This window comes from Borostomias antarcticus (genome assembly GCF_949987555.1).
Source record: "Borostomias antarcticus genome assembly, chromosome: 4".
Lineage (NCBI taxonomy): Eukaryota > Metazoa > Chordata > Actinopteri > Stomiiformes > Stomiidae > Borostomias > Borostomias antarcticus.
In genome coordinates this window covers 23660545-23682554 of record NC_140237.1, presented here as the reverse complement: position 1 = coordinate 23682554, position 22010 = coordinate 23660545, and the positions used below count along the sequence as shown (strand labels likewise).

Sequence of the window (22010 nt, the reverse complement as noted above, 5' to 3'; positions counted from 1 at the left end):
TTAATGCCTGAAAATTACAGCCTGGATCTAGTGGCGGTTTTGAACCATAAGTTATTGATTTGGAAATGAAAACCTGTACTCCTCAAGGTTAAATCCAGTCCACCCTCATTACCGCTCTGTCCTTGAGAGGCCCTGCATTAGGGCCGCTGCCAAGGACCAGAGAGGGCCGCTTTAATGAAGGTGAATTTAATGGGATTTAATGTAGCTGGGGGCAACGGAGCAGTGGAGATATGGTTTTAACAAAGAGCCAGGGACTGAGGCTGGAGCCCAGAGAGCAGCCATTTCCCATTCTTTTTATTTATTTCACATTCGCCCCGGCAGGATAAAAGCACTCCACGTCTTCGTTGTAAGTGGGCCCCTGGAGCCTACGGTTACACTCCTACTCTGGAGTCAGAGCCCGAGAGGACCCCGTAAGATCCTGTAGCCCCCTGCCCCCCCCCCCCACCCCCGTCATCAGCATTGCTATTTGTGAAACCTCATCCACCATCATATAGTTGTAGTAGAAAAGAATCCTTCACAATCTACTCCTCATTCAGCCCGGCTTGACCGGCACAGGAGGCGCCATCTGTGACCGGCGGTGCGGACGGCTAATGGCCCTGACCCAGAGAATGCAGGCTTCACACTCCCAGGAAATGGATTCGCTGTACGGTACCAGCCAGTCTACACCGGACCTCATGCGGTTCAGTACATTAGGGCGGAAATCAGCATTCGGGGCACATATCACTCAAACATGCTCAGACATTCTCAAAGAGAAAACTAAATACATTATCTGGCTGTTATAGTATAATTGATAAAAAAAAATATAAAAAATATATAAAATACATTAAACTACATTCGGAGTCTGTCTTGAACCCGGAGCACTGATCTGCACAGCCTCCTCCTCCCCTATCAGAAGCAGTGTCAAGTGAGAGAGAGAGAGAGAGAGAGAGAGAGAGAGAGAGAGAGAGAGAGAGAGGGAGGGAGAGAGAGAGAGAGAGAGAGAGAGAGAGAGGGAGAGAGGGCAGCCTGGGGAAGGGTGGTGGGCCTCCACCTATCAGGCGTCTCTGGCCGGGGGGCACACCGCTGCCTCAGGCTCCCTCGCACAAAAGCTTCCAGGACAAGCGGACGTCCAAACAGTTGTCAGGTTCTCAAACGGGGTTCCATTATTAATTGTGTAACTCACACGAACGCCGAAGCCCTGGACGCCCCCCCCCCCCTGTCCGCCCCATCCCCCGGCCGTGAGGTCACAGCTCACATGGCCGGCCGTGAGGTCACAGCTCACATGGCCGGCCCTTCGCCTCTTGTATGCTTGATGCAAACAATGTGTGCTTTCTGCAAATAACATTAAACAGCACCGCCGCTGCCGCAGTAATGCCCCATAAATATGCCTAAATCTTGAAAAGCAAAAATAATTACTTTCATACCTTGTTCTGAGCCCCTCGCACAGAATCATTTCTCTTCTTTTTTTATTCCTTCTTTCTTTTCTCCTATTCCTTGTCCACAAATCAACTGCGCCTGAGTACTTGGCACTGGGGAGGGGGGGCTGGTACACAAACACAGAGAGAACAGAGGGAATGGCTGCAGGAAAGAGAGAGAGAGAGAGAGAGAGAGAGAGAGAGAGGGAGAGAGAATTGATTACAAATGCCAATGCGGTGATAAATCTCATGTGTGTTATCAGTACTAGTTCCTAATAATCACACCGGGCCCACAAGCAGACGCCCCGTTACTGATCACAGCTATCTCCTCTCATACGGTACCAAGCACCATCCAGAAATGAATTACTGTCCCATCCCTCTCTCTCTCTCTGTCTCTCTCTTTCTGTCTCTCTCTCTCTGTCTCTCTCTCTCTCACCCTCTCTCTCTCTCTCTCTCTGACTCTCTCTCTCTCACCCTCTCTCTCTCTCTCTCTCTCTCTCTCTCTCTCTCAAAGCCAGCACCTGAGCATGGTGTTTTCCTCCCTGGTTACAGTACGTTGAATAATACCTCTGAATTTTAAACGCTGAATCACACTGCTGATGCATCACTTTACGTGTGTTTTATGAATCTCAACGGGACTTCATCTAAACCGCTCCTGCAAAAAGAAGAAGTATCTCTCTGAAAGGTCAAACACAGGCTATATAATTAAAGACATACATTATATACCTAGCGCAGCCGTGCCTATGTGGCCCGCCTAATTAATGTGCAGACATGCCTCAGATTCACTGATCCTATGCCAAGTTCAGCATGTGTGGACGTGACACAGTGGACCAGGGCAGGGGGTAATTAGGGAGGCCCTGCCTGCCCTGCGCTCACCTCTGTCTGCACACGCTTGGGGAAGAACCAAGTAGGCCTGGACGACGGGGATAATAACCCTCCGGCTCAAAGGTCATGCTAACCATTCACAATGCACAAACACAGACAGACAGACGGATGGACACCCACACACACATGCAGGAAGACAGACAGACACACACACACACACACACACAGACAGATAGATGGATAGACTGAAACACAGCCACACACACACAAACACAGATAGACAGATGGCCACACCGCCGCAGGCGCACACACACACACAGATATAAAAACAGAGACAGACAGACAGACAGACAGACACACACACAGACAGACAGATATATAGACAGACAGGCAGACAGACAGACAGACAGACAGACAGACAGACAGACACACACACACAAACTACACAAACACAGATAGATAGCAAACAAAGACACACACACATACGCACACACACACAGACTGAGACAGACAGAGCACTGAGGCTGACAGCTGGCCATCATAAGCATGCAGCCCATCTGAAAGTGATTCCGTGCCCAGATGATGCAATTAAACTGTTGCTTAGCACTTCTCTCTTTTATGTTGCTCTGGCTGTTGACTTGGATTAAGGTTCAACGGTAAACATCCCACCATTTTAAGATAGTTGAGAAGAGCCGCACTCAACGGTAAACATCCCACCATTTTAAGATGGTTGAGAAGAGAACGGTAACGGTTGAGAAGGCCTTAGCAGTGTGATCTGATCATGGCACGGCATGACATTTCATATAGGCCTAGGCTATTCTCTGTTTCGGGGAAATAAAATGTCGCCATCTATTATGACTACAGATATTATGACTACAGTCTACAGATATTGGGACTACAGATATTAGGACTAGATATTAGCACTACAGATATTGGGACTACAGATATTGCACTGAGAGATAACTGATTGGAATGGAGGAAAATACCTCACCATTAGGCTACTTAACTGTCCCAGTTTTCATACAGCTAGATGCGACTCTGTGAATGGAACCAAAACGTTACATTTTGAAAAGGATAATTTGAGAACTTTTGAACCCTGCTAGCCTTTCCCCCTAGACCTATAACCTCACTGACAAACGTCTTCTTTTTTCCAACAAGAAGTCATCTTTAATTGCGGAAGGAATTAGGAAACCTTGTCAATTCAGATTAATTTTTCATAATTACTAAACCACTGTGATGGCAATAAAACAAACCGCATTGTTGGCACATCTGTGTTTCCCATTTAAGCCCTGACTTTCATTGGGGCTGTCTGTAATCCCTCAAACATGACTAATGGGAAACATTAAGTACAAGTTTGGGAACAAGTGGTTTTAATTAAAACGGCGGTTCACAGAGGACCTTGGATGGAGGGAAGAGTTTTATCATTCTTCAGAGGAGCCCACATATGTTCTCTTTTATTAGCAGTTGTGGACACACTCTCAGCTCTCAGAAAGGTGTTGCACATTTCTCACAGGAGAGGCTGAGCAAACTTAAAAGTGAGATAGAGAGTAGAAAGTTTATTTGCCATGTGTAACGAGTACGGGTACAGGTACCTGTACATTGGAATTCTTGCAATTGCTTGTCCTTATAGTATCTTATCAGTGCTAGTTCCAGCACTTCCTCATTCCAGTGCTGAAGATCACTACTCAGCTAGACATTTAAAGGTTCCCAAAATGGCAATTTACTACACTCTCCGTAGTCCAGCAGTCTATCAGTATCACCCTCAGTATCATTCAAACCACATTTTCTGTCCAGCAGCTCATTCCAAGGTGTCCTGACCTGCACACATACATTAAACACAGTGTACCAAAGACGCGCCGTGAATTAAAGATATCAGGATAGTGAAGATGGAACACAAGAGTCCAAACAACTGTGTTTAGGATAGGCTATTGGATTTCCTGTGGGCTCAACAAAAAAAAAAACGGCTTAAACAAGCTGAGTGAGTGGCATATGAAAGCATCTTCAGCAGACCACAGGAAGACATATTTACCACGTCCGATCCAGAGAGCATGGAGGCCTCTCTACTGGAAACGTTCATGACCTTGTGCTGACAGTGGTCTGTCCCGCCCTCATGTAGTGAACTACGGTTTAAAACTTAATGAACAGCACTTGTGGACCTATTTTAGCATGTCTATGACACCATGACCCTGCAACTTTAAAGAATATTACATATGGGTATAATCACACTAGCATGGGCCAGTCAACTTGATTGCATGATAGCGGGAGGCACTTGAGTAACAATGGATTTATACATGACAACTCTGCCCCATCTCTCTTGAAGCAGGCATATTACATTACAATGAATAAGCAAGCGTTCACGATATTGACTGCAGACCTAGTATATGACAGTAGGCATACTGTACATAAACACTTAAAGGAGTAGTAAAGGGAAAATGCATGTTTAGCCCCGTTTTAGGGTTACTTATGATCATATACAATGGTTCAGATCAAAAAGTTGACAAAACTAGCACTTTTGAGAAAGTCTGATAATTGCTCTACCACCGTTTAGGTCATACAATGGATGTGGGTGGGCACCGTGAAAAATCTTTTAAAAACATGTTAAGCTCTCAATTTCAAAGACAAGAAGCTCACCAAGGGGGTAATTGGTGTCCGTTGGTGTTCTGACATCAAATTCGCTGCAAAGTATGAATCCTGTAGGGTTTTATTGATTATTTTATGAAATCCATTGACTTGTATTGAAGCGACCGTTGTAGATGTGCAGATCAATCCGCAGAGGGGATTCAGGAAGCGGAACTACTTCAAGGCATTGCGCGAGATCGGAATCAGTTCAAGCGGAAGTTTACACACGTATGTGCGACTAAATAGTTCTATGCTAAATATTTAAAAAAGCCTTGAGCTAAACATGCATTTTCCCTTTACTACTCCTTTAAAACAAAATGTTATCTCACACAAATAAGTTGTCTGTTGAAGGAATGGCTGAAGGCTCAGTTTCAACAAGCATCCCAGACACTTTACATTTAGACAACTACTCAAGACCCTCATGACCTATCTCAGGGAGAAAGCACAGACAAACGTTTCCATAGTGGAAACGTGGGTAGCCATGGCAGCCTACAACAGTTCCTCAAAATCCTAAGATCATACGGTACTACAGTATACAACTAGGTCAAACCTTACAAGCATTATTAGCCAAGCAAGTATTAGCCTACATTAGAATGCAGGTAGACTCCGCTAGATACATGAGCTAAATCTTCCCGAGCAGAGAGGCCTAGGTCACCAGAGGCTGGTTGGCTGTTTACACTGCTATATCATCCCCAGCAGGCCCGTTTTACAGCATTTATCAGCTGTTAATAAAGATCACAATAAGATGATGGATGTCTCAGGCGGGGTGAGTAGCCTGGCCTAGTTTGCAGACGGCAAGGTTTTCGAGAAAACCCTGCAACTGATTTCGCACGACTTACGCAGTGCTCTGGCTTGCCTTTACTTTAAAGCAATACATCGCGATATTTGGACCTTTACAAACATGTCTGGTGCCAATTCTCCAATTAGATTTACTAAAAGTACGCTGAATCGTCCAAACAGTCTACTCAGAAAGATAATAGATTGACATTTATTACCTTTTAAAACTCGCGCCCCCGGGACGCAGCATTCAGTCGAAGTGCGCATGTGCTTCACGGCATATACACAATACAAACCTTTGGTAAGCTTCCCGGTGGGTAGGTTGGTTAGCTGCAGCTTTCGCTTGAGAAACAAACCAAATATTTTAGAAGTTCACTTCATAAACAGGACAACGCCCCTTGGTATACCAACCACGTGTTACAACGGGGTAGGTGCAAAGGCCTATAGGAACAACTAGGCTACAAAACCTCTCTCTACTGCACCTGTGCCATAAATTTTATACTCATCAAAGAGGTAGGTTGGCTACAGAGTAATCCAAAAACAAAAGCTCATTTTTTTCTTAATTTATATGAACATTTCTCCTGCTCTCACTGATTTTGACAGTATGCTATGCTAGGCCAACATCCCACACAGCATCAGTAGGGATGCACACAGATGCATTTTCCCAGCTGATACTGATAACCAATATTTGCCTGCTTGTCATGGCCGATAACCGATACAATTTCACATTTTTGTATTTTAAAAAAGAATTTGATAACCTGTAGTTATGGCACAATGCTTTCTATAGCCAAGAGTGGATCTGTCCACCTTTTACGAGAACAAAATAAGGCTACATCTAAGAGTAATCGGATCAAAAGGCGTCAAAGACAGAGTTGTTAAAGAAACACTGGCTTCGTATTATTAACTCTATAATTTAATAGGCCTATATTTGCCGATAAATAGCCTACATATAATTTAAATTTCCCATTATCTAGCCGATAACTGATAATGCTGAGCATCCCTGAGCATCACCGTTTCCCTTAATGTCAGATTTGATAAATATCTCTCTTCTCACTGACATTAATCTTTAGAATTTGCTTTTCAAAGATAATCCCTAAAATGTAATTTTATTCTAGACTTGTTTGAGCAGTGGTGCGCTACAACCTTACCTTGGCCAGTAGAGGGCGTTTTCTCCTCCCCAGTCTCACTGCACCAGGGTCATGGTGCTCGCTTGTGTACATGTTACTCACCGTAGGCTACGCCACAGCCCATGACATCCGTCCCTTCTCTCTCCAGTGCCCTGTGGATGGTGGGCAGACCGGAGTATCCGGCCTTCTGGAAAAGCCATCGGCTCAGGCAGGTTCTGGGGGCGATTGGAGGCTCTCTCAGAACCGCCTCCTGGACTTGGCGGTGTCTGTGACAGGCCCTCTCCTGGTGAGCTAGCCTCCATGATGAATGGCCACCTTTCCCTTCTTTATTGCCCTACTAAATCATATGCCTGCCATGCTTTTATAACCAATTTTTGGTGCTTTTTATTTTTTACCCCCCTTTTTTGGAACAGAACTACAAAGACTGTTCTTTCGTTTTTTTCTAATAGGGAACATGCTTTAGTCTCTGGGGGTGTTTATGCATAGTGTCGGGATCTTAGTTATCAGTAGCCCACAGGCAGGTTCACAAACCAACCAACTCAATCAACTCTGTTGGACAGACTGGGAGAACTGTCCTGTCTTTTATAAGAGCATGTTATCTCTAAAAATATATTTTTTGGCAGTGGGATTCTTATTTAGTTTTTGCTGTATTGGAATTGATCTGGAGAATGCATCCATTCGACCTAGTACCTTAGTACTAGTTATACCTGTATTTAGGCTATTCCCTGCCATGCTGCAGATGCTGTAGCACACAGGAATACCTCCATTGGAATTCAAGAATATAATTAATTATTCAGTCTGGGCAGTATTCAGAAAACAGTGGTTGCTATGTCAGTGACAGACAGACAGACAGACAGACAGACAGACAGACAGACAGACAGACAGACAGACAGACAGACAGACAGACAGACAGACAGACAGACAGACAGACAGACAGACAGACAGACAGACAGAGAGCCAGTCAGAATGAGAGCAGCAAATCAGACAGGAGAGGATACTTCAGTCTTTACCTGTTACCTACATCTTAACTTGTAGCCCAGTGAACATCAGCTTTGGTAGGAGTTTGTCAAGTGTTCATGTGTAAAAACATAATTTTTCAAAGAGATTATCATTAACCTTTCTTTGAGGGGGAAAAAATCAATATCAACAGAAAGGTACAAAATTGCTTTCATTCTGCCCCGTGAATTTCCACCCCGTCACGGTCTCGTCCCACGCCTGACTGTAACAAGCATCTCCCAGTGGGAGAGCGGGTGGAAATCACTCGTCCTGTTTGGAGTGGAGGTCTAGTGGCTCAGACCACTCATTGATTTAGAGTCCTCTCTGGAGGTGGTCTATCTGTGGCTGACCCCGTCACCCTGTCACAGGACCTAGTGGTACTTTCTCAGTCCCTTTGCCCTGTAGTTCCTGACTGTGTGTGTATGTGTGTGTGTGTGAGAGAGAGAGTGTGGGTGTGTGTGTGTGTTTGTTGCCCCATCCAAGCGAGTGATTCAGGAGTTGACATTATTTGACTCACCCTGACAAGGAAATTAGAAATGCAGCTCTAAAAGTTTCCGACTCCCACTCACTTAGAGGTGCCGGTCGTGTTATTTATTTATGTTAGGTTAATAGCCCAACCTGCATTACGGTCCAAAATGTGACTGTGCTGAGTTGCGGCCAAGACCAATTCTGCTGCACTCCACACTTCATTCTCCCCAACCACCAAGGCCATGGCCATGAAATACTGCTGGCAGTTCCTCATCAATCAGAGCCCTCTGCAGACAGACAGATAGACAGACAGACAAGCAGACATACATACAGACAAGCAGACAGACAGACAAGCAGACAGAGAGACACAGCACACCTGTTGGGAGTAAATCCTGACACGCTGAAAAGGGCAGTTTTACCCATGGCATGATAGCGTCTAGCTACTTTTCCCCAAATAGCCTTTTACATAGATATGTTAAATAGATTAATTTAGTAATTTTATTGTCTCCATAAAAGCACTACCTCTTTGCTATACTGTACTTCTCAGTCTGTTAGCTTGTGACAGGGCGGGTTCAGTCTCTCTGTGGCCATTCCTCATAGGCTACACTAGACATCATACTGTGTACTCTGTCTCCCCCTAGTGGACAAAGAAAACATGAGCCTTCACTCAAGGTCTCTGTGACTGATTTCTTGTGATCTTAAGCTAAACAGTTCATTTAAAAGTGTTCAATATTTATGTTTATTGCAACATAATTCACAGTTACTTGGGTGGATCAATAAAATGTAAATAATATACCCCAAAGCAGTACATACTATAACAAAAGATGCTATAAATAAGTGAAACACATTTTCAAGTAGTAAATCTACAGTGCACATAGTACTTTATGTAAAAGCAAGATAGTCACAATTTAAGGGTCATTTTTAATCCCTTCCTGATATAATGCGAGAGGACGCAGGCTGGGGCCCATTCTGCAGTCATGCACTGCTCTGACTGACAGGTTTTTATGAGCTATCAATCACCTCAACAAAGGCTGAGCTTGAGAGCCCTAGCCAGGGGAGGTCTGACCTGCGGCCTAGGGTGACATTCAAGGAAAGAGTGTGGCTCACCCAGGAAATCCCATTAAACCAAAGCATGATGGATATGGCTGCTGCAAAAGCTCATATGTGGCCTGACATATAATTTGTTATAATTTGTAAAAATCATATGGCCACGTTCACCTTTCCCGCTCTGTGTCTTTCATTCTTTTTAAAGCCTTTTTTTTTTTCTTCCCCTCTACATACACACAGTGGCTCACACACCAGAGGTCCAGAGTGTTCCACTAATCTTTCTTTTTAACAGATGTGAAGTGTCTTAGAATAGAACGGCCTCAGAAAGAGCTCAATGTCTCAGCTGAGAGGTTATAAGTAAAGTGTGCCAGTAAAGTTCATACTGCACCATGGTAAAAATATACATACAAATTTGTGTTGCTATGGGTGTCTAGACTGAAGGCAATGCTAACATTTGCATACACTGTTTTTTTAAGTATGTTAGAATATTAAACCAAATATTGATCACTTGCACTCAAAGGATGTGAAATTTGGATCTGAAATCCTTTTTTTCCTCCCTCAACCCAGACATTCACTTTTATAGATGTCTGGGAATTCAGTCTCTTAAAAAACAAGGACATGAGATCCCTGTCCATTTTTGGATGAAAAATAGTTGACGGACTTTACCAACCACTGCATTGTTCCAGATCCCTACTTTTCTCCTGAGAATCTACACAAAACATAATACCATTCCTAAGTTATAGTAGTATTACATATTAATAAATAGCAGCAATAAAGAGCCTATAACACACGTTGGGAATAGACTTATTTAAACCTGGACACAGACAGAGCGTCATGTCCAGTACATGTGCTATCTTTATTAAAGGGGCCCAGAGGACATATAGTCTCATTTGCAAACACACGTTATCACTTTGCCTCTGATCAATACCCCTAAACAGCTGACGACTAACTACGTATGTGACCAAAGGTGAACAAAGTCCCTCTCCATTATCAAACCCATGCACAGACAGATGCACCTATGGAGGCGGCAAGAGCCGCGCCATAGAGAACGGTGGAAATATGCCCCCGGTGGTAGAGTATGTAAATGCACCACTGCTGTCACATTAAACTGGCCTCATTAATTGTTTTCTGCTAACCCACTAGGGCTGAAAACATTAGTTATTGATCAGTGGTCTTTCTTGAGAAGAATACCAAAATATTTCTCAACAATCATGCAATGAATGACGTCAGACTGTACTGGCGACCTTTGGTCAGGAGGTCATATACTTGTGTTGTTGCTTCTCTTGTTTCCTCATACTGTACGTAGCAGTGATTTACTGATAAGTGGTCAGCGTCTTACTGCCTGGGGGGTATTCCACAAAGCTGGCTAACTGAGTAAGCCTGACTTCTGCACAAAATAAAACCCAGAAAGCTTTTCCTGAAGACTGAAAGCTTTTTACTTCAGTCCATGTTCCAAATTGGAAGAGTTTCCAGATTTTACTCATTGCAAAAGTCAGGCTTACTCAGTTGCTTTGTGAAATACCCCCCTGGTCTACAAACATGACTGTATACGTGTTTTTATTCCCCACAGTGAGTCATGTTTACCTGCCTATGAACCCTCCCCTTTACTGTGCTCTCGTCTGATAAGAGACTAGCAAACAAACAGTGGGCCAAATCTGTGTGTGTGTGTGTGTGTGTGTGTCTCTCTCTCTCTCCCTCTCACTTCTCTGGAAGACCGTTAGGATCCGTAACCCTGATCTGGAATAATAGTGAGGTAACTAGTCCAATATTCCCCGGAGGATCCACTATCATTCCACTAGGATGAGTACAGGGCCCCACCAGGGATGAGGGGATGACAAGAGCAAGACTGCCAAACTGTGTTGGCCGGTGAGTGGATGAGGGAGAGCACGTTGCTCTGCCTCAGCTGGACAACCAGGAGGACACAGAGAGACGCAAAGTCCCCGTGCTGAAGGACTTGGTGACTTGGGATCAGAGCGTGGAGGTGAGGTGAAAAGGCTGCCTTTGGCCTTTTCCGGTTCCTCTGTCCTAGCGTGCGTTCGTGGCCTAGCCTGGCCTGGTCACACATCCACCAGAACCATGAAGCTGTCGGGGACAGTGCTGGATCTGGACTCCACAGACTACAGCAGCACTCTGGACTCCTCCTACACTCTTCTGGAGTTTGACAACCTGAGGGCGTTCCCCGTAGAGACTGGCATGGCAGGTACAGTGACACTCTCACCTGTCTAATTCAGACTGGTGCACAATGAGGATATAGGAGTACATATCTACTTTGATTGCCCAAATTATACTGTAGCATAGTCCTGTCATTATAAAAAAAAAAAATGATACGACTTGGCTTCCCTGCACTTTTACCATATGGCACTTTTGAGTTGATCAGTTGTTTTTAATGAGTGTGTATGAAACTGTACTGCTGCCATTCTTGGCCAGGTCGCTCTTGAAATACAGATTTTAATCCTAATGGGTCGAAACCTGGTTCAATAAAAGTTAATGAATGTATCCATATCAATTGGACATTCAATAGGCTACTGATGTATAAAGGTTTGTGGAAAGTTAAAGTAGGCCTACATGCTCACAGTCTGTGATTTGGTTGATTTCACAGTTTATTCTTTGTCTTGGACCGCCCAGACTTAAATGAAGGCCCACGGGGGCTTTTTACTGCCTTCATGCAGACGGGAATTTGTAAGGCCATTTTCTCATGGCATGAACACAAAAATGCGCCCCTGCAATGACATCAGCTCTCATTCCACAAAATGCAGCAAATCCAATGGTCATTACTGCCAGATAGAGTGCCGGGAGGAGCATTCAGAAGACCTCCCTCCTCCTCGTCCTCTCCTTCATAATCTAATTTTCACTTATCATTATCATTAGGACTCTGTTCTGCTGAATCGGGTCCTTCCTTTGGCACTTTTAAAGGAGGTGCTTTACCAGCAGACTGCTCTTTACTGAGGCAGATAACTGTGTGGCAGATGTATTCTAATCTCTTAATTCAATCTAACTGATCTTTGACCACAGACAGCATTCTCCATGTTAAATTGTAATCCCCGGCTGCTCCGGCTACCTACTCTAAGTGTGTGATTTACATATATTACAGCCCAGGGGCATTGTCTGCGGGAGTGCCGGATCACTACACCAACAGAGTTTTTGACGGTCAGTGGTTTTAAGAGAGACAATCTTGCAGCGATCGAATAGGCCTACTGACAGGACACAATTTAAAGTAACACTCGGGGACGGGGGGGGACGGGGGGGGGGGGTTGAATTAAAACAGAGCTCCTAGTGTAAAATTATCCAGAGAGGCGGCGGCGGCGGACTTTGGCTCGCCACTGACCTGTAACTGCTTTAATTAAATGGTGAGTTCCTTCTTCCTCTTGGTAATAAGCAGCAGCCGGGCCCCTCAGAGGCCTGTGAGCCGCCTCAGAGCACCGTCGTCTCTGCCTGGAGCCCTGCTTCATCACTGCCACCACTGTCACTCTCATTAAGGCCCTTGTGAAACAGCGCCCACCCGATAGCCAAAGCCAGCTCACTATCAACACATTTCTGAGGGATCTATCTGGTGTCTTTGTGTGAACAAGGTTATTTCTCTTGAAAGAGAACAGGTTTCATTAAAGGTTTCATTAAAGGCCTTAGCTGATGATCGGGGTGATTAATGATTGGCTGTGAACTGGAGCTTATCAGGGCCAATGCTCTTGCTCTCTCTCTCTCTCTCTCTCTCTCTCTCTGCTGAGTGATCTGTCTGCGACGCCATGCTGCTGGGGCTTGTTAGCGCGGCCTCCCACATGTTTATTTATTCATCAGTATAGAGAAACAATAGCGTCCAGCTCTCTAAAAGTACAACAGTGTCCCTACAAGACCCTATCAATCCGTGCAATCCCAGAGCCGTCTAGCGTCAGCCTGAAGCCAACATGAGTGGACAGAGTGGTACTTCCTCACATGTCTCCACGGGTCAAGAGAAGAAGCCTATACGTCGTAGCCTTCTATCAGCCCAGCTAGCCAGGGCCGTCAGACCAAATTCTGGGCCCTATACACCAGCAGTCTCTGTGGGCCCCCTTCCTCTCGATCCATGTCTCATGTATCTTTTGAAAAATGTTGACAAATAATCGAGCCAACAACTGAACACATGATGTCATGTGGTTATTAGGGTAGGTGACTAATGAACAGTTCATACCACATTTAAACAAGTGATACTGCTTTGAAATCTCAGCACATTTCAACCCTACTTTCTCAACATATTAGCCTAAAATTACTTAACTATGGCTAAATGTGGTTTGCTCGGATTAACAATATTAAGACAAAGCAAAAAATACCATCTTAGTTTTCTAACTGAACTTCTGATTAGTAAGCTTCTCTGGCCATAGTCCTGGGTCCTCTGGCAAATAATCTTCTGCACTGCTCTCACTTTTTCCCCCTTCCTCTTCTGTCCTCTCCTCCTCCTTCTCACTGCCCTCAGAGCCACCTTCACTTTCCTTTCCCTCTTCACTTCCCTCATCCTCCAGCACATCTTGTTCTCCATCTGCTCCAACAGACCCCTCTACAAGCATTAGTTAGCCTCTTAACCATACTTACATAACTTAACATAGGCCTACAGTAAAACAGGCTACTTGATGTTAGTGTTGCTAGGCTCCTTTCAGTTGCAACTGCTACAAATGATTGCTTGGAGTAACTCTTAGTTGCACCATGAGCTCACCTTGTTCACATTGCTTCACATGATCCTCATCAGCAGTTAAGGCACCTGCCGCTGCTCACTCTCTCTCTCTCTGGTTTTGAAACTGAGGGCCATGATGTTAAGCTTTGCTAGGTAGGTATTATAGGTGTTATACGATTATTTTTTGGGACCGCCCTGGCGGCGCCGCGCGTTTGGGGCGCACTGAGGACAGCGCGCTCCAGCGGACCGCGGTGCCGGGACTCGTCCCTGATCTCTCTGCAGGGAGGGCGTGGTGTGGAATTACACCAACAGTACAGCCTGGTAGCAGGCTTGTACAGCCTCCACATAACACAATAGATCATGGGTAGAATGGGGGGAGGGGGTGATGGTCCACCAAAGATGTCCACAGTCCACCAAATCAAAGTTAGGGCGGATTCATAGTCGACGCAAACTACATAAGCGCAAGCAACGCAAGCTTCGCAAGATCTCGTAGCGTCCTTGCGTTTGTCATGCCGAAATTTGTCACTTGACGCAAGCAATAGTGCAATTCCTTGTGTTTCCACAAAACAAAACACAGAACTTAGCTTGCGTTGTTTACGTCGACTATGAATCAGACCTTACTCTTAATAGAGAGCTTGAAAATGTAAGGGAGTGGCTCATAGACAACAAACTCTCACTGCATCTGGGAAAAACTGAGTCAATTCTGTTTGGTACCAAGGGCTAGCAGTATCCTGGACTGGAGGTAGTTGGTCCGCCCAGGGGTGGTGGCGGGTGGCATTCTTTTCAACATGGCCAAAAACAGCCAAACCACTTTATCTAGGCCTACCGTATCTAGGTGGCGCGGAAATACTGTACCTTACTTCCCTAAAATCCGAGCGGTCTTCTCAACAGCCAGCAGGCAACATTGCAAACAAGCACTGAATACGATCAAGTGGATCAGCATTAGCACAGGCTATTCCTCTTGTTTTGTTTTCAATTGGCTAGGCTTTAGGCCTAATAAAAAGGACCCTGTTTACACTAAATGTCATCCATGTTGACTGGGTATTAAAGTTACTTGAATACTTGAATCCAAGGACACGAAAGTTCTATTGGTGCTTGTTCATGACAATAGGCGGCAAGCGCCCTCTTGTGGTTAGAAGTGGTTCCATTGTATGCATAATTTTCAATGCGATTTTCGTAAAATATTTAAGAAAGAAAGTCGAATAAGATTTCTGAGCTCAGTTGACAGCTCTATCGTCGACAGAGTCCACGATCCCTCCGCCGGAGATCGCCGCTGCGCTGCTGTCCCAGGCTGGCGGGGGCCTGTGTTCCATCTGCTTCGACCGGGCCACGGGGAAGCACTACGGGGCGTCCAGCTGTGACGGCTGCAAGGGCTTCTTCAGGAGGAGCGTCCGCAAGAACCACGCCTACACCTGCAGGTGAGACACGGCGGGCGGCAGGTGTAGCCCAACAAAACGCGAGAGCAGCAACTGGTGAAACTCACTCCTCAAAAAAAAAAAAAGGAGCGCTGACAGTCCCTCCCAAGAGGGATGTCCCTACTGGCGCAATTGTCAGTGTGTCCGCCTCTCAAGCGGTAGAGGTTGTCAAACGTGGGTTCCAATCCCGCCCTGGGCAAGCCCTTAAAGGAGTAGTGAAGGGAAAAATCATGTTTAGTCCTGTTTTAAGGTTACTTATGATCATATACTGTACAATGGTTCAGATCAAAAAGTTGACAAAACTAGCACTATTGAGAAAGTTGATAATTGGTCTACCACCGTTTAGGTCATACAATGGATGTGGGTGGGCACCGTGAAAAATCATTCAAAAAACATGTGAAACTCTCAATTTCAAAGACAAGAAGCTCACCGAGGGGGTAATTGGTGTCCGTTGGTGTTCTGACATCAAATTCGCTGCAAAGTATGAATCCTGTAGGGTTTTATTCATCATTTTATGAAAACCATTGACTTGTATTGACGCAACTGTTGTAGATGTGTAGATCAATCCGCAGAGGGGATACAGGAAGCGGAACTACTTACGGTAGCTATTGTTATTGTTCAAGCGGAAGTTTACACACGTATGTGCTGCAACTAAATAGTTCTATGCTAAATATGTTCCGCTTTCTCAGTCTTTCCAGATGAACTAGAATCTTACTTTATGGCAAATTATATGTCAGAACGCCAACTAACACCTCGGTGAGTTTCTTGTCTTTGAAATTGAGAGTTTAACATGTTTTTTGAATGATTTTTCACGGTGCCCACCCACATCCATTGTATGACCTAAACGGTGGTAGAGCAATTATCAGACTTTCTCAAAAGTGCTATTTTTTTCAACGTTTTGATCTGAACCATTGTATATGATCATAAGTAACCTTAAAACAGGGCTAAACATGATTTCCCCCTTTACTACTCCTTTAACATGGGTCAGACTGTTGAACACAACGCAGACAAGAGTACTACAGTTGCGCCAATAGAGACGTCTCTCTTGGAGGGATTGTAAGCATTCCTTTGAGGAGTGAGTTTAACACTGTCACTCGGTTACACAGGCATACACGATCAGCTCATCATAAAATTATGTCTGGGATTGGATCTAGTCTGCGGTGTGGTTATCTCAATCGAATCTGCCCTTTTGTTAAGGCACGGCTGGCACAAAATGTGACGGACTGACTGACTGACTGACTGACTGACTGACTGACTGACTGACTGACTGAGAGCAATTTGATTCAAGGTGTTCAATCAATTGCTGATGGCCTGACGGAGGTAAAGCTCTCCCCCATTGTCAAGTGAGATGTATGGATGGAAGTTGCTCAGAAGCTAAGAATAGAAAACTAACTTCAGGGTCACCGTCTCTGGGATCTATCCAGGCAAGGAGGCAATAACCTAAATACAGTGACTGAGGACACAGAGTCAATAGTAAGATATAGCTGTTGGGTTTCTCTCTCTCTCCACTCAGTCCAGCCAGGCGGACTACGGGAAATGTCTTTTCGCATTACCGCGATAGGTGTCTCTTTTGTGTGTGAGGAGCCTGTTCGTACATGTGTCTGCCGTCCAGGTGCAAATACAGCAGTGACTGATCAGAAGCAATCACAATTACCTTGGCCGCGAGTGTGAGGCTTCACTTGTGATTGTGTCTGGTCTTCTATCCTGCCTCGACAGGCTATCTAATTATGTGTTTGTGTGTGTGTGTGTGTGTGTGTGTGTGTGTGTGTGTGTGTGTGTGTGTGTGTGTGTGTGTGTGTGTGTGTGTGCACGACGTGCACATGCGTGTGTATACGTGTATGTATGTGTGCGTGGGCATGTACTATATGTGTGTGTGTGTGTGTGTGTGTGTGTGTGTGTGTGTGTGTGTATGTGTGTGTGTCATTTTGACAGGTTCAGCAGGCAGTGTGTCGTGGACAAAGATAAGAGGAACCAATGTCGTTACTGCAGGCTGCGGAAGTGCTTCAGAGCCGGCATGAGGAGGGAAGGTGAGAATCACCGTGTTGCTGTCAAATTCTAATTCATTACAAGACACTCCACACTGTAGGCAGCATTGTACTCTTTGTGTTGCCACACCAGTCACAGATTCAAAACACACCCGTGTATAATCTTGACATGGAAAAAAGACAAACCAGCAAATAAGCAAGTTGACAAAGGACAATATTTACCCACGTTGCATAAAATGTCCAACGCCAAGTGAGGCATGGGGGATAGGCGGTGTGCCAGGTGATTGTAGGTTTGCGGGTGTGTGTGTGCGTGGGGGGGGGGGGGGGGGGTAGCCCATACATACTCCAGTATTGGAGTGAGAAGCAGCTAGATCAACATGCCTCTCGCTTGAGCAATAGAGCAAGTGAGTGTTCGTCATGCACTGTAGGTCTTATCTTCCACCGGCTGCCACAGATAACCAGGAGAAAATGAGAGAGAGAGAGAGAGAGAGAGAGAGCTGGGATTACAGTGGCCTCCTCACATAAATAATTAACACGGCTGAGTATGGGCAAAAGTTGCTCTGCTGTGTCCAAGAAAGACATGCTTCTCTGAGGGGAATGTTAATGTTTGAGATGGTCAGGGTCAGGGAGAGGGAATAACGTTCAACCTTACTAATTTCTCAGACCGCTGAAACAATATACAGCAGAGGCACTGTGTAACCTGTCATAACCGTGCAAATCTTTGCCGTTGAATGTTCCACAGTGCTTTACATCAGTAAGAGTAACAAACATCGTCTCAACAAAGTAACCAACCTCTCTAACTACCCGTTCTTTTTATACCTCCCCCCCAATAGCCTGGCGTAGCCTTACTGATCATGTGAAAAGGTTTTTTTTGCGAGGAAGTGTCTTCCAGGCTACCATGCCAGCCCCCCCATATACCCCCCCCCCCACACACACACACTTACTGACCGTCCTGAACCACTTTCAATCTGATGTTCCACAGAGAACTAATTTGTGACATCACACGGGGGCCAGGGAGGGACTGTCTCTCTCTCTTTCTGTCCTGCTCCAGTTTGATTAATAGGCTACTGATTGGCTGCTGAGAGGACAGCAGTGATGACTGATTGCTCTGAGACCAGGGCTTGTTGTCTGACTTTGTGGGGGCAGACTGAATCAGGCTGAGGTCATCCAGACGGCTCTCTCTCTCCCTCTAATGACAGAGACGGCCTGGGCCACTATGACACAGTCTCCTCTGCCTGGACACACTCCAAATAATCTACAGTACCTATAATATCCAAATAATCTACAGTACCAATAATCTCCAAATAATCTACAGTACCAATAATCTCCAAATAATCTACAGTACCTATAATATCCAAATAATCTACAGTACCAATAATATCCAAATAATCTACAGTACCAATCATCTCCAAATAATCTCCAATACCATTAAACTCCAAGTAATCTACAGTACCAATCATTTCCAAATAATCTACAGTACCAATAATCTCCAAATAATCTACAGTATAAATAATATCCAAATAATCTACAGTACCAATACTTTCCCAATAATCTACAATACCAATAATCTACAAATAATCTACAGTACCAATCATTTCCAAATAATCTACAGTACCAATAATCTACAAATAATCTACAGTACCTACTATTCTATTCTAGTCTACTATTTTTAGTTTACTATTTTGTACACATGAAGCACTTTGTGACCCTGCTATGTGAAAGGAGCTACACTATATAAATAAAATGTACTTACTTACTGTACTTACTTAAATAAAATGTACTTACAGTGAGTTTGAACATGACTGGATCAGAGATGTTTCTTTAGATTAATACACACAAAGAGGTTGTTGTTTTAAGTGTTGGCTCTTGGCTTTTATGGATGTGAGAGGAAAGCACTTTATTATCAGAATCAGAAGAGGATTATGTTGGCCTTGTTCAACACAGCATTTCCCCTCTACTCCAAAGCATTCTCATTCCTCAACTAAGTGCAAGAAGACATCCAGGACATAATTCCTGATGCCCCTCCCTTCCTCTCTCCTCCTCCCTCTCTCTTCTACTCTCTCCTCCTCCCCCCTCTCTCCTCCTCAGCTGTTCAGAACGAGCGGGACCGTATCAGTAGCCGCAGGGCCGAGGGCCAGGGGGCGGGCACTCTGTCCATCAGTGTGCTGCTCCAGGCGGAGGTCAGCGCCCATCAGGTACCACACTGTCACTGAAAGCCTCCTCCTCTCTTCTCCCCTCTCCTTACCTCTCCACTGGCACAAAGTGCTGCCTCCCTGTCCCCTCAGCCCAGCCCAGAGCTCTCCCTTATCTGGCTCTGAGAATCGCTCAGATAAAGGCCAGGAGATGAGAGGCGAGGATACAGGCTGCACTTTAGACAGACGGCCATTACCCCCCCACTCCCTGGAGACTAGAGCGGCAGCCTGGATTCAGTTACTTCTTAGCAATTGCAAAATTGCCCAGAGAGACTCCCTTCATCTGATCACAAGCCCCTTTAATTGCAGTGTGCCGGGCCTGGGATCGTGTGCCAGTGCTCTGTTGGCTTCAAATGCGTAATAACAACCAGATATCCCCTTTTTGCATGCAATAGGAATGCGCAGAAATTAATTGGATGATTGACAAATGAGCCACATAACGAGGCCAGGCTGTTTTCCATTGGGGCGTTCACTCCATGCAACGTCCCAAAGTAAAGCAAGAGTTGTGCCGAAGGTCTTCCAGCAGCATTGTGAGTGTGTGTGTGAGAGAGAATACAGATCATACCTCCATTTCTCCATCTTACACCCTCATAGGCTCTGTGCACCAGCTCCACTACTTCCTGAAAGGAAGTGGGCATCTTTATTTCCTGTCCTATACTATTGGATTAAGTGATTGATCAGGTGTGCGGCACACCCAGCGCACACCTGATAAATCACTTAATCCAATAGTATAGGACAGGAAATAAAGATGCCCACTTCCTTTCAGGAAGTAGTGGAGCTGGTGTACAGAGCCTATTCTCTATTCTCTAATTATCTAGTGTCATCTTTCCATTTCCGCCTCTGCTTGCTCTGCCGCTCACAACTGTCCAAGCAGCTATCGCCTCACACCTACCCCCACCCCTTCCAAACACCACAGTTCATTCCCACATTACCGCCACACCTCTGGGCTACGGCGAAGCCTCTCATTCTGGTGTGCCACTCTTCAGTTCCCAGCCCTGACCTCACCTGTGAGCTGCGACATCAACACCAAGAAGATAGCACGGGTGGGGGACGTGTGCGAGTCTATGAAGCAACAGCTCCTCCTGCTGGTGGAATGGGCGAAGCGCATCCCTGAGTTCTGCAGCCTTCCGGTGGACGACAGGGTAAGGACAGACAACTGGATGGATGGATGGATGGATGGATGGATGGATGGATGGATGGATGGATGGATGGATGGATGGATGGATGGATGGATGGATGGATGGATGGATGGATGGATGGATGGATGGATGGATGGATGGATGGATGGATGGATACTATACTAGACTTATATAGCTGTATAGTTATATTTATACTGACTGAATGTATGTAGGTACATATATATCTTATTCTATACTGCACAGATACTGCATATATGGATGTATATAGTCCGTTTTTATGCTACTACCCCTTTATCTAGTGTCTTTTTCGTTACTCTGTATCTAGTGTTTCTCTTCTTTCCAACCTTTCTGTAATTCCACCTGCTGAAATGCCAAATTTTCCTCTGGGGGGGTGAATAAAGTATCTTTCTATCTACCTAGTCATGCTATCCTCTAGCCCCCTCTTGAAATATTCAGCAGTGCGGCTGCAACAACCGCAATTTACCCAGGGTCATCCGAGGTACTGTTCTGTAGCCGTTTTAACTGTTTGTATGAACAGGTGATCGGCATCTGTTCACGCGGGTGTTTATTGTATTTAAATCCCAGCTGCCTTTTGTGTCCTTTGTGGTCCACTGGATGTTTCCATACTCTGTGATCCAAGCTGACGAGGCGCGCTCTTCGTGACCCTGGTTTTCTCCTGCTGTGTCTGTGTGCAGGTAGCCCTGTTACGAGCCCACTCCGCGGAGCACCTGATCCTAGGGGTGGCGCGGCGCTCCCTGCCCTACGACGGCATCATCCTCCTGGGTGAGACCAGGGTCAGGGGCCCGGGCTCCCGGCGGGTGTCTGGGCCAGCTCAAACAGGAGCCTGGCTCCAGCCCCTAAATCTGAATTTTTGAAATGTGATTCAGAGTTGTGGCTAGATGGGGTACAGCTATGGCCTGTGTAGATGGCTAGTTCCCATAAATGCAGAGACCGGTCAAACCCTAACCCCAACCCTAAACTTAAGCCTAACCTTAACCCAACCCTATACCTAAGCCTAACCTTAACCCTAAACCTAACCTTAACCCTAAACTTAAAGGAGTAGTAAAGGGAAAATGCATGTTTAGCCCTGTTTTAAGGTTACTTATGATCATATACAATGGTTCAGATCAAAACGTTGACAAAACTAGCACTTTTGAGAAAGTCTGATAATTGCTCTACCACCGTTTTGGTCATGCAATGGATGTGGGTGGGCACCTTGAAAAATCATTCAAAAACATGTTAAAAGACAAGAAACTCACCGAGGTGAGTAATAGTATAATTTGTATAAAGTATAAAAGTATAAAAGTATAATTTGCCATAAAGTAAGATTCTAGTTCATCTGGAAAGGCTTTTTAAAATATTTAGCATAGAACTATTTAGTCACAGC

General features: G+C 45.2%; 1 protein-coding gene across 1 annotated transcript in view; it reads left to right on the top strand.

The window, feature by feature from the left end:
* The first annotated feature begins 10917 nt into the window (after positions 1-10917).
* hnf4b (hepatic nuclear factor 4, beta) overlaps positions 10918-22010 on the top strand; it is a 17748-nt gene continuing 6655 nt past the window's right edge. The window contains exons 1-6 of the mRNA XM_084436975.1: positions 10918-11453; positions 15136-15310; positions 17240-17334; positions 19381-19487; positions 20471-20626; positions 21319-21406. Coding sequence (XP_084293101.1) covers positions 11330-11453; positions 15136-15310; positions 17240-17334; positions 19381-19487; positions 20471-20626; positions 21319-21406 — 745 coding nt within the window. The 5' untranslated portion in view covers positions 10918-11329. The remainder of the gene's footprint in view (positions 11454-15135; positions 15311-17239; positions 17335-19380; positions 19488-20470; positions 20627-21318; positions 21407-22010) is intronic.